The sequence below is a fragment of the Carassius carassius genome, chromosome 15, assembly GCF_963082965.1.
Source record: "Carassius carassius chromosome 15, fCarCar2.1, whole genome shotgun sequence".
NCBI classification, from domain to species: domain Eukaryota; kingdom Metazoa; phylum Chordata; class Actinopteri; order Cypriniformes; family Cyprinidae; genus Carassius; species Carassius carassius.
Window position 1 is genome coordinate 19,643,766 of NC_081769.1, and position 15,548 is coordinate 19,659,313.

The 15,548-nt window shown below is 37.8% G+C and overlaps 3 protein-coding genes across 4 annotated transcripts; 2 read left to right on the plus strand and 1 right to left on the minus strand.

Moving 5' to 3' along the window:
* The first annotated feature begins 731 nt into the window (after positions 1-731).
* LOC132158419 (zinc finger protein 521-like) lies at positions 732-7,246 on the plus strand. Of its 2 annotated transcripts, none has more exons than XM_059567833.1 (2): positions 732-871; positions 2,925-7,246. In XM_059567833.1, exon 2 carries the CDS (start codon positions 3,004-3,006, stop codon positions 6,805-6,807), a length of 3,804 nt encoding a protein of 1,267 aa, XP_059423816.1. In that variant the 5' UTR covers positions 732-871; positions 2,925-3,003; the 3' UTR covers positions 6,808-7,246. The 2 variants fall into 2 exon arrangements, with proteins under 2 accessions (XP_059423816.1, XP_059423817.1); XM_059567834.1 differs by lacking the exon at positions 732-871 and adding an exon at positions 1,387-1,406.
* A 352-nt stretch (positions 7,247-7,598) lies between these two features.
* LOC132158420 (zinc finger protein 615-like) lies at positions 7,599-12,405 on the plus strand. Its single transcript, XM_059567835.1, has 2 exons — positions 7,599-8,304; positions 9,246-12,405. Exon 2 carries the CDS (start codon positions 9,306-9,308, stop codon positions 12,147-12,149), a length of 2,844 nt encoding a protein of 947 aa, XP_059423818.1. The 5' UTR covers positions 7,599-8,304; positions 9,246-9,305; the 3' UTR covers positions 12,150-12,405.
* A 487-nt stretch (positions 12,406-12,892) lies between these two features.
* On the minus strand, positions 12,893-15,072 carry LOC132158421 (trypsin-3-like). Its single transcript, XM_059567836.1, has 5 exons — positions 14,966-15,072; positions 14,647-14,806; positions 13,471-13,724; positions 13,226-13,362; positions 12,893-13,129 (listed from the first exon to the last, which is right to left on the minus strand). The coding sequence occupies exons 1-5, from the start codon at positions 15,003-15,005 to the stop codon at positions 12,980-12,982; spliced, it is 741 nt and encodes a 246-aa protein (XP_059423819.1). The 5' UTR covers positions 15,006-15,072; the 3' UTR covers positions 12,893-12,979.
* Positions 15,073-15,548: the final 476 nt, after the last annotated feature.

Here is a 15,548-nt window from a genome sequence, read left to right on the forward strand (position 1 = left end):
ATTGGATTGATTTAAGAAAACTTTACATATGGTTCCTCCAATAAACATCTTCTGAATTCTCAACTGACCAGATATAGCTTGAGTTGACAATTTGTCAAATTAATAATATAAAGGTAGCTCCAACACAAAGGTACTATATCATGTCTTGTTGACCTCTACAAAATAAAAAGATAATAATACAGATATTTGCTAAATCATCTTTTACTGTTTTCTAGTAAACCATATAGCTAATAAAGAAATGTTTATTGAACCACCACACAATCATCAGTAGTTATTATGGTGTAATCAAATATAATCTGGTTGGTCTGTTTTACAACTAAGTAGCTGGCTTCTTGGTTTAAAGGAGTAGTTCATCTCTGCTGAACAGCAGCTTCAATTTTCTTTAATTCTAATTTAACGAATTCTGAGTATGGGTCCCCATACTTGGCTGAATGTCACGTCAGTAATTAAAATATCACTCAAATATATGGAACAGTGTAAATTGAATCAGAAATGTGTCCAAACATTGACTATAATTGCTGACATTTAATGAAGGGACTACCATCCATATTTTTTAGACCTATAGCTATTCTGTATTTTTAGTGTTTCTCAAATAATCCAAGATGGATTAAACCTACCTATTAGTAATATTTGTATTTAATGAGAAAAGTGTAGTGTAGACCGGTCCCTCACACCAGTTGGTGGCGGTATATTTAAACTTCTCTTGTGGAGACTGGGCGTGAGTGCTCAGAGATACTGCCCTCTGTAGTGAACGGCGGGAATTACACGTCTCTACAGAAACTGGGTGCAAAATACATACCGCCTTTCGGGTTGAAAATAAATAACTTCTTTCATTAAAATCATGCAAGTTTGCAAATCGTACTTTCCCAAGGTGAGTGCAAGCTAGTAACCGTTTGAGGAACTTTTATGGTTCGTTTTTATTTCCTGCATACAGCCCTTAGCTGCTGTTTTTGTCATTCAATTCCCTTGTGCAGCACGCGAATGACGTTCCGCATGCACTGTATCCCCAAGATATAGCTACAAAGCGCGTTTGATTTTTTTTAAAGAGGTGTAATTCAACGTTGAGAGCTTCAGGCTAATTGTATAACGTTAGTAATATCTGTTTCTGTCGGAAGAGCGTGCTAAATATCCAGCATCCATTGCAATGCTTGTTATTAGTATGTGTTACATTCACGCTCATTTTATAATTTTGACTAAAACTAAATCGACGAATAGTGTGCAGATTACCATTGTTTTGGGTTAAATTTCTGTGAAACAGCGTTTATTTAAACATGAGTGTAGTGCTACGGTAACGTTTAGTGGCCAGGCCTATCAAAATCCAAGCGTGAGCAGGCGATCTATTGTTGCTACACTAGGTTGTGTATAACGAATAACTTACTTGAACACTTTACTTCGAAACGAAAGCGGTGAGGCAGTTTGGTTTTAACTAGCGGAGTTTTCTGAGAAATTAGTTTTCTCATTTAAATATGCATAAACTCACCGACAGTTGTACTGCTTGTGAGAGGTTGCGTGCGGTACGTGATTTGAAGAGATTCATCTCTTTAAGTATATAATTATAATCACACGTGCCAATTTCTTAGAAATTGTATCTTTTTTTTCATGATGGTTTTACACAAAGTAAAAGAACTAAAAAAATAAAATAAATAAAAAAAACATTATTACGTCTGTCGTGGAAATCAAGAAATGTTCATTGTTTAAACAACATAACATAATATTGTGCTTTACTGTATACATTATATTTCAGTTTCATGCATCCTAGAAAACAGAGTGAAGAGTTTGTGTTTTTGATGCTAGTTTAATTTTTTCATTTTATCCAAAACGTGCCCAAATATAAAATTACACTGTACAAAGGTAATTAAATTTTTAGGACTGCATTACATAATTGTCTTTAAATATCGAAACATTCCTGAACTCATATGCAGTGTTAATTATTGTAATTTAATTACTTTAAACTTGAAAAAGGAAAGTAATGGACTACTCTTAATTTTTCTGTAATTACAATTATTTCTGATGTAATAGCATTAAATACTGTATACATTATTGACAAACTCTGTATAAAAAATATATATATAGATTGACCATCAAAATTTTTAATGTTAAAATGTATGTTTTAACATAACTTTCTCCTATTAAATGCTTTGGTTAGTTCATTAATTAAGTAATTCAAGCAACTGAGCTCTTCTTCCAAAATCAGCTAAAAACAAGTATCTTCCATCTTTATTTGACCCTGTAGCACTTTCTATTCTAATTCTGTTCTTAAAAAAATGTCCCTTTAAACTTTTTAATTTACTAACTGCTTGTTTTATTTATTTATATATATATATATATATATATATATATATATATATATATAATCTAGCTTTTCTAATCTGTTTGTATTCTATTTGTTTTCTTTTTATTATACAATGTATTTTCCTATTCTATACGTTTTCTTTCTATTTATTATATAATTTAAACAAAACACTTGCTATGTGTACTGCACTAAGCTAACTGAGACTTGTTATACCACTCTTTTGTTGATATTGATTGCTTCTGTTTTCCTCATTTATAAGTCGCCTTGGATATAAGCATCTGCTAAATATAATGTAATTAAATTTTATATTATTTATTTGAAAGAATTAAAATAACAGTTTTTATGCCTGTTTTTCTATTGTACTGGTTTAGGCGGATATGGGATTTAAATGTAATTAGTAAGTATATATTTTTTAATAATTTTAAATAAGTATATATTTTTTAAAGAAAGTAATTTGTACAGAAATCTAATTACACTGTTAATTACTTTTAATTGTAACTTACCCGAGAGTGCTCATAGGGCACTAAACATGACCGCATATGTAAATATAACATTTCACAATTTATTTCTGAATTTAAAACCTTTGAACTCATGCTATGCCATTAATGTTTTTTGTCTGCTTTCTTTTTAGGAGATACTAAACAATAACAAAAACGTTGGTTACGCTTCTTAAATGTAATATTGGCAGAGGAATCATCTGGTGCCTAAAAATGCTTGGGTTTCAAGAAACAAGATCTACTGGAAGTCCTAAAACATACAGTTGTGTGGCATGCTCAGCTACTTTTCATAATTTGGCATCACTCCTGGTGCACCAAGCGTCTCATGCAAGTGATATCTCTCAACAGCCAGAATCAGCATTACCTACTTGTGTCAGCTGTGGAAGCTTATTTACGAGCCAAGATCTCCTTGAAAAACACCACTGTGCAATGTTGCCCACTCCAGCATCTCCAGTCCACACCTACATATGTGATTGTGGCGAGGAGTTTAGTGATCTTACAGCTCTTGAAGACCACAAAAAGCAACATGGGTCAGAAGACAAGGTCAAATCAGATTTGGAGAGTATTCCAGTTGTGCCAGATAACAAAACAGACTCCAGCCATCCTATCTCAGACCAAGTTTTTCACAGTCTTTCAACATCCCATTCCCATGAAAAACCCCTTGCACAAAATCCACCTACTACTTCAGACACTGAAATCAAGGTGAACAAATCCAGCAAATCTGCAGACATGGAGGGCAACAAATCTGCAGACATGAAAAACAATGAATCTGCAGACATGGGCGGCAATGAATCTGCATATATGGACAGCTGCGAATCTGCAGACATGAAAAGCAACGAATCTGCAGATATGGATGGCAACGAATCTGCAGATATGAATGGCAACGAATCTGCAGACATAGACAGCAACATCTTGAAGCCATCTGAATCCCACAGTGTGACCGAAGAGCAAGTGCAGTTACCTGAGCAAGACAATGATGCTTTAACATCCTCCAACGTGGTAAACCACTCTGTGCAAGACAATGAGAAATCACCAGAATCTAGTGAAGATTCAGCTGCATTTAATAAGAAATCAATCCTGAAGATGCTAGCATCTGCTTACATGAGTCATAGACAACCTGTCCAAATGAAACAGAGGAACTTGCCCCCCAGAAAAGCTTCACCAAGAGCACCAATGCAACCTGCGATCATCATGACAATACCAAAACCCAAGCCACTGGAGAATCAATCAAAGATAAAAAAAGACAACACCATGGTCGGAGTGAAAACTGCAAAGATGTTGCCTAAGAAGAGCAAGATTATATCTGTGACACAAACTCTCTGTCCTGTGGTGGTTCTTGAAACTCGCCAAAAACTTGTTGGCCGGGACAATGTGGAAGGCAGACATCAGTGCAGACTCTGCCGTAGGGTTTTCCAAGACGTAGACACCTTGATAATGCATCATGCCCTGCATAAAAAAGAACGAGTTAAATTTTGTCTTTGTTGTCAACAATTTGTGATAACCATAATCTCCGTCCCAGAAAGCCATGTCTGCTATGATGGATTTTCTAGAAACCATCAACCTTTGATGGGAAATATGTCTCTGAAACCAATCAGCCCTACAGATCAACAGGCAGAAAAAATGTTCTACTGTTCTTTATGCAAGCGTGGCTACACACGCATACGCAGCCTCAAAAAGCACAACTGTCCATGTAAAACTTCTCTGAAATCCCCGACCACTGTAGGCACCAGCGGTAATGTCAATCTTCAAAATTTGGAGGAGTGCAATAGAGCTTTCCTAAACTCGAAAACAAATCAAATGTCAACACAGCATATAGATATTGGCGTAGGCACGGAGTCAGTAAAGATTGAGGAACAGAACACAGAACTTCCTATCGGCAAAAAAGATCAGACTGGGCTGAAGATGCAGCTGAAGGACCAGTTAAATCCCCCCAAAACCCTTGAATCTGTCGTTGCCAGTGTTTCTAAAGCCAAACCAACTGAAACAACTAAAAACTCAGTTGAAGTACCAGCCAACATAGTGGATGTAAAACAAGAGGAAAGTGATAAATTGGTTGAAAAGCAGTGGACCATGCCTTTGGATGATGCTGAAATTGATGTACTAATAGATGTGGATCAAAAGGACTCAGATGAGGACGATTTGACAGATGTGGTAGGAGACGACTGCGATGAAGCTGAGGATGATGTCATTGTAGAGCCTCATGAGGACAAGGAAATGAAGTCAGCAGTACCTAGTAATGGCTTTCAGGTGCATGTGACTAACAAAGGCTTGAAGAGGTTTGTTTGCAACGGGTGCCAGAGAAGCTATTCCCGCCTGTTTACTCTAAAGGAGCACTTGAGGATTTGTGAGGCAAGAGAGTTAAAGCTGCCAAATGTTACATCATCCAATACAGCTGGGCCGATTAAAAGGTTTCCATGTCCTCAGTGTGGTAAGTTCTTTAGCCGCAAAGACAATATGAATATGCATCAAAGGAAGTGCCATCCTACAACAAACACTGATTCAGTAGTAAGTAACAGAACCGTGGAGCCTAAAACACCTGTAGCTCAGGAAAACTTATTCGTCCTGTCACCATCTACAGAAAACCAAGCAGTCCGTCAAGAAAGCACTCCGAATACTAGCAGTAACAGAAACTGGGGGATCATGTCACTTCCATCTGTGCTCCCAAGAAGAGTGACGTGCGAATGTGGAGCCTCGTTCACTTGTCCTCGACTTCTCTTCGAACACCTTCAACAGCATGCGCAGGAGTCCTACATTTGTCCACACTGTGGTGAGAACCTACAATCGTGGATGGATTTCGAGGCACATCAGCAGTTGCACCAATCTCAGAGCTCTCCAAGTGAGCAAAGAGCTGCCCAGCAGCAACCTCATTTATTTTCCCAAGCGCAACCATCCCGTGCTCTGACTCGGCCGCAACAGTCTCCAGGTTTTCCTGAGCATAACATAAAAGCCCAACTGCCTGGACTCTTGGCACCTCAACATTTGAACAATAGGCCAATTCCTGAGGCTCTGACTTGCAATAAATGCAAAAAGAACTTCAGTCTCCGCAGAAACTTGTTAAGACACATACGGTTGCGTTGTTCTGGCGATACTGCAGTTCAGAAAAATCACACCTGCTCTCGTTGTGGTACAACATTCCAAAGCCCATTGATGCTTAAAATTCACATTCAAAGCAATACATGTAAACCTGCATTTAAACCGATTCGGTGCCCGGTGTGTGTACGTTGGTTCAGTTGTCTAGATGGGCTCAAGAGACACCTGGTCTCACACAGCAGGCAGTCTGTCTTAACATGTCAGATTTGTGACCAGAACTGTCCAACCCCTCAGGCACTTGAGGAGCATAAAAGAAACGTTCATCGACTCAACAGCGGAATGAGGCCAGCGGAAGATGCAAAACAACAGCTGCATCAAGCTGGTGCACAAACCAGTCCATCTACTCCTACTCCTTTTCAATGTCACATTTGTCTTCGCTACTATCCAAAGCTTCAGTCCCTGAAGGATCACTTGAGGAAAGTTCATCGGCCAAAACAACCGAAACAAACAAATCGGAGTACCATAGAACCAGTACGTTCTGGACCGTTTCAATGTCAGATATGTGACCGCTCCTATCCTAACATTAAATCTCTGAAAAACCACAGAAGAAGAGTGCATCATATTGTGGGTGGTGTGTTTCTGCCATCAAAGGGAACGGAGCAAAACATCACTCCCAGTCAGTTTCAGTGTCACATTTGCCCATGCAGCTATCCAGATGAACAATCCCTCCGAAACCACAGAAGGAGGGTCCATCAAATAGTGGAAGGTCATGACCTGTCAAGGGGAATCACTCAACACATTCTATACAAGTGTCAGATTTGCCAGCGCAGCTATCCTGATGCAGTGTCCCTTAGAAATCATAGGAGGAGAGTTCATCGCATATTAGGGCCAGTGCCTGAAACAACACCACCACCACCACCACCAACAACAACAACAAATAATGACACAGAAGATGTTCTAGAGCAGAAACCAATACCTTTCCTGTGAACGGTGTTTATGCATTCATAAAAGGTGGATCTGCTGCTTACGTTTATTGCTGTATATGCAAAAAAAAACATAAGGCAGCACCTGTTGAGTACATTATACCATTTAGTAGAAGACAAATAATTTTGAATAGTTAGTGTCATATCTGATCAGTAGTGTAACCGTTTTTTTGTTGTTGTTGTTAATACATTGTTTAGCTTCCTCTGTATTTCATTGATGTTGCCTTAATTTAATTCATCTATTAAATACAGATCCCCCCCCAATACAAACAAAAATTTTTGGCGAATGCACTGTATAAATGTAAAATAGAACAGTTGATGGCTGTTTTTAAGGTAGCCAATGTGTATTAGTTTACTGTAAATACATTTTGATGTAAACATGTCCTACGTTGCATCAATAAACACAATGGTGACATCTTTCCAAGTCTCCAATAAACCAATAACAGGTGTAGTCATACACGCGTTCCTTTAAAATTAAACACTTGAGGGTTATACTGGGCTAAATGTTGTAGTAATAGTGAAACTTGCTGGACACATCTAAATAATAATGACTGATGGAGGACTGAACAAATAAATATATGAGCTGCTTTAAGCAGTGTGCTCAGTCAAATTTGCATCTGATATAAAGCCTCAGGAGGGACACCTAATTGTCTTCTAATTGTCATGTGGTAGTGCTTGTGTAAAGATTATTTTGGCAATGCTTTACAACTTTCTGTATGTTAAATTTAGTTTACACAATAGCAAACATGAAAAACATGGGTTTACATTTTGCAAGGATAGAATTTCAGTACAACTTACAATGATCAATAGTAGTAGGCTATATTTATAATTTTACATTAACTTTGATTAATACATTATGTAAATACTGCTAATTGTTAGTTTGTGATGCCTGTAAATGAATCTACATGATACTTATTTCTGTGTAAATTAAATGCAGCATCAGATCACCCCTTTGTCGCGATATTTGTAGTAAGTTTAATTGCTTCTTATGGTTTCATATGTTTTATTTAGAAATTCATTTTCATGTATAATTTCATATTTAAATGTAAACCATTTCTGCAGGTGTAATCTGTTTACCATGTGTGTCAAAACACTTTGTTTTATGAAACATTTTAATGTATTTCTTTTTTACTGTTAATAAAAACGAATAAAATTCATACTGATACCCATCCTTTATATGCAAATGAAGGTATGACATCATATGTTGGGCGTTAAATGCAGTCAAACTAAAATGATTTAACATTTATTTATTTGCGTACTCGGTGATTGTCTTTATTCAACCACACGTTCAGAGAGATGCCTAGAGGCTTTTATCGGAAACGGAAAAGGAAACTCAATTTATTTGGTATATATGCGTCCTGGCTCCTGTTCTGTAGCGTAGTACATTGGTGCTGAAAAGAAAGCATGAAAGGTTGGTGCAAACTGCCTTGCTTTTTCTCATGCGCTATCTACAAGATAGAGGCAGAATCTTAACAGTCGAGCAAACAATGGGCAATTTTGCGTAAGTGGTGCTTTTTTAAAAATTAGTTTTGAGGATTTGAAATTATCCGATAGCATAGGTACATCGTCAGGTAACGTTGGCGGTGAATTACCACACAGACACATCAATCCTGTAATGTTTAAATACGCTCATTTCGCTTTACAGAATAAACCCATTCTTAGAGGACAGGTTGTGCTGTGTTGGTAGATGCAGGGCTGACTGTAACGGAGCATGCATGAAGGATTACAGGAACGTGCATTGTTAAAGGCAGGAATGGCCTGTGGCTGCGAACGCCTGCAGAGCGCCATCATCTGTGCCGCTATCAACTGCTGCACGGGAAAATATGCGTTACCCGAGTTGTTGTCCGTTTGCACTCTGTATTGAACATCACGAAATAAAACGATTAGAAAATAACTAATAAAATACAAAGACAACGAATAATGCACAGATCTACATTTTGTTTTCTTTGCTGTAGTTCGATAAACTAACGAATGACTCTTATGAGCCGGTTCTTTGAATGAATCGCTTAAATAAAAGCATGAATAAACGCATCAATAATAATAATGCGGTATTCACCTACTCATTCATTTCCCCCTTTTTAATAGGTTTTATACATAATTATATATTATTTATGTTTTATTTTAAATTTGAGTCGCCTATTATATGGAAATATACTTTTATGGAAATACTAGCTGTCTTGCTATCAAAATCCAAAACCATAATACAGCAATACTATTTCATGCCAGTACAAATTATTCCATATGTGTGTGTGTGTGTGTGTGTGTGTGTGTGTGTGTGTGTGTGTGTGGTAATATAAAAAAAATGTTTTGTATGTTTATCTTTATCTTTTAACTGTTCTATGGATAGCAAGTGAAGCAGCTGCTAAAGTTCTGATGCTGCTTAGTATTAGTTGCAGTACGTCTTATAATAGGTTGTCTTGTCTTCTATTCTTTTTCCTTCAGTTTAGTTTCAGCTTGAGTGGGGGGGAGGGAACTTGGGCAACGGCAGACGATTTGCACATCATGCATGAAGGAGAGGCCAAGAAGAATGAAACCAAATCTGATGTGGCTGACACCGAGGAACAATCAGTGAAGAGAGGAATGGGGGAATTAATTTCAAAAGGTCTGGCTTTAAACTCCCAAAGCAGAAGTGTGGCAGAACCATCGCCTGTAGCCACTAATGTCCTTCCTGACTCCTTGCCCTGCAATGCTGTGGAAAAAGAGAGAGAAAAAAGCTCCTGTGAAGTAAATGTAGATAAATTTCCACAGCAATTAAACTCTGATACACAGAAATTCTCGGAAGACCGTGAGACAGATTCTGATTGTATTTCCAGCACCACAGATAATGAACCAAAATCACTGCTGCTTAATGAAAAATTAAACAAACCACATACTGACCCTCAAATGTCTGTTACAACAGATGAAATCTCAAGTAGTCAGTCCGAAAATAATGAAGTCCATTGTTCAACTGTCCAGACATCCGAGGAAACCATCTTTGAGACGTCCTGCTCTAATAAAAGTGATAACCAATGCAAAAAATATTCTGACAAAAAAATACATGAGGACACTGCAGATGTGAGTGTTTTGGACACTGGAAATCAAGGTGCCTCACCTTCTGACTCTTTAAACGAAAAAGATGTAACATTGGATGATGCCTTCGAAGAGGCAAATTCAGAGCACAATAACCAGATACTTTCAACTGAAGCCAATGCTGAGGCAAGAAGTGTGGAGAACACAGAACATAAACGTGGATATTCTTCCTTTTCTCGCGGAAGGCCACGCAAAGAAAAAAACGTTATCAAATGTGAATATTGTGGGCGCCCTTTCAATCATGCCTCAGCGTATATTATTCATCTGCGTGTTCATACAGGTGAGAAGCCCTTCACCTGCCAGGATTGTGGCAAAGCCTTCGCTCAACTCTCCAACCTTCGATCCCACAGCAAAGTCCATAAATCCAAAAGTAGGAAACACAGAATACAAGATAGAGCCACACCTGAGAAAATTGTGGATGAGAAAGAAATAACCATGACCGATAAACTGGAAGGTGACTGTCATAGTTATCAAATCACCCCTAAAAGGAGAAGGCGAGGAAGAGGGAAAGGGAAATCCCAAACATGTCCGATCTGTGGCAAAGTCTTTTGCTACAAGTCTGTCCTCAAAATCCATCTTCGTATTCACAGTGGAGAAAAACCATACTCTTGTAAGGTATGCGGCAAATCGTTTACTCAAGCGTGCACGGCACGTGTCCATGAGAGAGTACACTGGTCTATAAGACCTTACTTCTGTTCAAAATGTGGAAAGGGATTTTCTCAGATAGGGCCATTAAAAGTACACACTTGTGAGGGTAAAACAAACCCTCATGCCACCTTGAAAGAAATGGAATTGGATGGTGTTATCAGCTTCAGGTGTCATCTTTGCAAAAGTTGCTTTGGCACAAGAGATGAGTATGAATTACATTTGCAAGGACACACTGATACCCAGCGTTACAGCTGTGACCGCTGCAAGCAGACGTTTAGTCTTCTTTCAGAGCTACATACGCACAACAAGCATTGCATTTCCATCCGGCACGCAAAAACAAAGCCTTCTTACAGTTCACCTCACAGATTACAACCCAAAAACTCCTTGAAAAGAAGAACTCCTCCGAAAATTTGCAGTGCAAGTCCAGTTAAATCTCCTTCAAAAGATTTTTCCTTTCCGAAGAAGCTCAAAAAATGCTCCTCTTTACTTGCTTGCCCTCTTCAGGTCATGGGGACCACTGTTTATGACTCTAAGAATAAGCTCTATTCACTCAGTCAGCCCATCAAATCCAGCTATTTTGTATCTCAACTGAACAGTACGCACCACAAAGCAGATCCGAGAAAGTACTTCTGCCCACAATGTGGACGACTATTCCAGCATGTAGGAAGACTGAGAGCCCATATGCTCACTCATTCACGGCATCAAAGCTTCACATGTATTGATTGCAACAGGGTGTTTAAAAACTGGAACAAATTTTGGATTCATCAGAGGCTGCATAGACAAAAAAGAGGGCGCTTTTTTTGCCCCAAGTGTGGACAGGGGTTTCGATTTGTGGGACTGTACAATAAACATCTGCAGAAGCATCCAGTACTTAATGCTCATACTTGTCCCTTCTGTCCTCACACATTCTCAAATGCACAAAAGTTGAGGAACCACCAGCAAGAGTGGCACCACTCAGCTATGCCCTTTATTTGTGATATTTGTGGAAAAGGTTTCTCAAGCGCGGTTATTCTTAAGCGACATGGAGTTGTTCATTGCACAAATGATCCAATGGAGACGCATTACACCAATGACCATCAGTCCGCTGTGCATCCTTATGAATGCGGTACATGCAGCGCCAGTTTTGAGAACTTGGACTTGCTTTTCCACCATCAGCTCCGCCACAAGGCTGTAGATAAAGGATCAATAGCAATGAGAGGCCAGCTACTTATGACAAAGGAACACCAATCTCACCATCTCCAGCGTCAAAGCTATGATTACAGCCTTTGTGGTAATCAGAGGCAAGAGAAGCTACTCTCATTCCCCCGTTCAAATGGAGGAGAAATGCCTCATCGGTTATCACACTTTGGTCCCTCTCACATACAACTATCAAAAAAGTCCAAATCAAACACTGAAGCTCCAAGCACCACCAAAACTAATTTTCAGAGTAATGAGGGGCACATGGTTAAAAAACACACTAAGGACAGTTTTTCAGCAATTGAAGAATTAAATGGTTCAAGCCGGTCACCGTCCATATTGAAAAATGAGGACACAACTGGTGACTTAATTTGCACTGAATGTAATGCTTGTTTTTCCAACCTTATAGAACTGCATGGACATTACTTGGAACATGCCCGAGGAGAAATATAAATATTCTGTAAACGTTTTCTTTTCTTTTTTTCATTGAGTGTGTGATTAACATTTGCATGGTAATCACATACTTCTGAAACTTGTGAAAATGTTTGTTGTATATTTGTTTTTCATTTGTGCTATCATTATTGATGTGCTGATACCCAATTAAAAAATATATATATATACATATGGACTAGAAATTCCCTGTAATGGACAGTATTGTTTTATTTATCAATCCTATTGTTGAGTTAGATATCTGTTAGTGTTGGTGCTGTAATTGAATTTTATTACATTTACATTTATCCATTTAGCTGACGCTTTTATCCAAAGCGACTTACAATTGCTATATATGTCAGAGGTCGCACTCCTCTGGAGCAACTAGGGGTTAAGTGTCTTGCTCAAGGACACATTGGTGTCTCACAGTGGATTCGAACCCGGGTCTCTCACACCAAAGACGTGTGTCTTGTCCACTGCGCCAACACCACCCCCTGAAGACATTGCTGTTATAAGATTAAACATCTTGGCATTGCTCAAAATCATGCTTTCTGTATGAAGAGAAAATTATCAAGGATGTTCCATATCACATCACAACCGCCCCTCAAAAAAAACCTTTCATTTAGCAAAAAGGTTTCATATCTCTGCTCATATCGCTTGTATAACAGTCTGGACTTTAAAACTAAATTAATTGTCATTTGAATTAATATTAAAACATCTCATAAAACTGGTATCTATATTAAAAATAAATAATACAATCAAACATCTTTAATGTTTGTTCTCAGATGTTTATTTCATGTTTGCCAAATGATATTGCAACATCCCATGATTATGGGATCGGAATCTGTGGGGCCTTAGTTGGAGTTGATGGTGTTGTTGATCCAAGAGATGTAGTTGCAGACCTTGGTATAGACACCAGGTTTATTCCTCTGGGCACAACCGTAACCCCAGGACACAATACCCTGCAGTCGGTTGCTGCACACCACTGGGCCACCTGAGTCACCCTGCAAACCACATAGAAATCATAGAAATAGAAGTAAAAAAAAGCATGTTTAAATCTACTGGCATGACCTTAACGCTGTAACTAGCAGTGATCTTACCTGGCAGGAGTCCTTTCCTCCCTCAATGAAGCCAGCGCAGAACATGTTGGAGGTGATCTCACCAGGGTAGGCGTTTCTGCAGGTACTGTCACTCAGGATAGGAGCCCACAGGCACATCAGACGACTGGGGTAGTTGCCTAAGGAAACATCAAGTGTTCACTATAGGTGAGTTTGAATGTGTTCGCTGTGCTGTTCTAAGATGACCTGTAGATTTATTTATGAAGTGTTATTCATGAAGTACACACTTCCAGTGGCGCTCATGTTTCCCCATCCAGAGATCAGGCATTCACTACCAGCTGAAGCACAGCTTGTTGGCAGAGAAACGGTCTGAACATAGCCATTCAGACTGGCTGAGCTGGCCAGCTTGATCAGCATGATATCATTGTCCAGAGTGTAGCTGTTGTAACTGGGGTGTCTGATGATCTTTTGGGAGCTGATGAATTGCTCGGTGCCCTCAGAGACGTCAATGTTATGCTCACCCAGACGCACCTGGATAGAGCTGAGAACAGAGATGAGTAAGTGATTATTGGTTCATACAGAAAACAACAAACTTTAAACTCCTTTACAACTTTCTGCATTTTATTTGTATTGGACTAAAATTCTGATTGTTAATGGTTCATTACTTATGTGCCTCTTGTAGAATTTATTTTTGAAAGGTAATTTATTTTTGAAAGGTAAATATATATATATATATACATATGTAGAATCATGACTACAGTAAAGCTACTGAAGATTTCTAACCCAATAACCACACTACTGTCACGTTTCTGTTCAAACATTTGCAGGCAGTAAGATGTTTTAATGTTTTTGATCTGTTAATGCTGAATGTTTAGCAGCGGTTCCTGCAGTCTTTAGTGTCACATGATTCTCAGAACTCATTCTAATATGCTGATTTGGTGCTCAAGAAACATTGTCATTATTACCAATTTTGAAAACAGCTGTGCTGCTTTATATTTCTGTGGAAACCTTTTTTTCCTGGATTCTTTGATGATTAGTAAGTTCAAAAGAACCGCATTTATTTGTCAGTGTCTTTACTTTTCTGTTTATAAATGTAATGCATCCTTTTTAAACAAAAGTATTAATTTATTTATATAAAATGTTACTGACCTCAAACTTTTAAACGTAGTGTAAACTTGCCTTTTTTTATTAATGGCTCTCAGAGAAATTAAAAGTTTGAAAAATAGAATCACACAACAATTTATAACACATAAAAATTTAAGAGTAACATAGAAAATACTAATCTTCCTTTATTATATAGTAAAATTCATTGAAATATAATTCTTAATTCAAATCTAAAGAACTTTTTGCAAACATTATAGTTACTGAGATAGAATGATTTTGAAAACTTCCCAATGTGACAGCTAGTTCCAGTCTCCCTAATACTAAGCACATGAAAGGGAAAAAAATCATATTTCACTTACGACTTGTAACAGTGAGCAGCAGACACAACCCAGCTGCTGGAGATCAGAGAGCCACCACAAAAGTGGTAACCACTGTTCAGAGAAACCTGGTATGGAACACCATTCTTAGTACACTCGAATCCGCCGACGATTTTGTCATCCTCATCCAGAGGAGCAGCATCTGGGAAAGTATATAGTTTTAGTGTCACATTTTTATTTTACAAAAATTAATTGAACAGAGCACTTGGAATTATTTATATTTATTTATTTACTTACTTACTTTAAACCTTAAGATATCTGTATTAATTCCAGTATAAATCTCCCCTGCCCCATTACTTACAAGCCACAGTGAACAGAGCCAGAAGAATGAGAGCCTTCATGTTGAAGCTGTTGAGTGGTGTGTTCTGAAGGTTTTAAGACCCTTCTTTTATACTCTGTCTACTCCACAGCTTGAGATAATTTTCAAGGGCATATTTACATTAATTTTATAAGCAAGCAGTGTGTGACTTCAGCATGTGCTTAACCATAATATACAAAATCGCTTAGGATGTTATTGCAAATAATTTTATTTAAGAAACTATTCACAAATCATGAATTAATAAATGTTTCTTATTATTTTTCTAAGGTGTTCTTAGCAGCATTATTTAAAAAGGGGACTTTTTGGTTACATATCTGTCATGAAGGGTAAATGTTGATATGCGCTCCTTAAAGAAAAATATATACTAAGAAAGAAAATGTTTTATATTTATTTATTTATATCATGTCATGCTCTTGAGTTTTGAAGATAAGACACCTAATTGTAATCAGATTTAGCTCTTTTTTATATTTAAACAAAGTGGTCAAATCCAGGAACTGGAAAATGAGCACATTAGAGGTGACTGAGTGTTTTGTATTTCCAATTTATTTCAGACTATAGAAACTAT

Bases quoted from the DNA above. Each gene is read 5' to 3' on its own strand.
- LOC132158420 (XM_059567835.1), top strand. From the start codon at position 9,306: ATGCATGAAGGAGAGGCCAAGAAGAATGAAACCAAATCTGATGTGGCT.
- LOC132158421 (XM_059567836.1), bottom strand. From the start codon at position 15,005: ATGAAGGCTCTCATTCTTCTGGCTCTGTTCACTGTGGCTT. The intron at 13,363-13,470 runs GTGTGTACTTCA...ATGTTTCCTTAG, and splicing joins AAACATGAGCGCCACTGGAA to GCAACTACCCCAGTCGTCTG. The intron at 13,130-13,225 runs GTAAGATCACTG...TGTGGTTTGCAG, and splicing joins GAGGAAAGGACTCCTGCCAG to GGTGACTCAGGTGGCCCAGT.
- LOC132158419 (XM_059567833.1), top strand. From the start codon at position 3,004: ATGCTTGGGTTTCAAGAAACAAGATCTACTGGAAGTCCTAAAACATAC.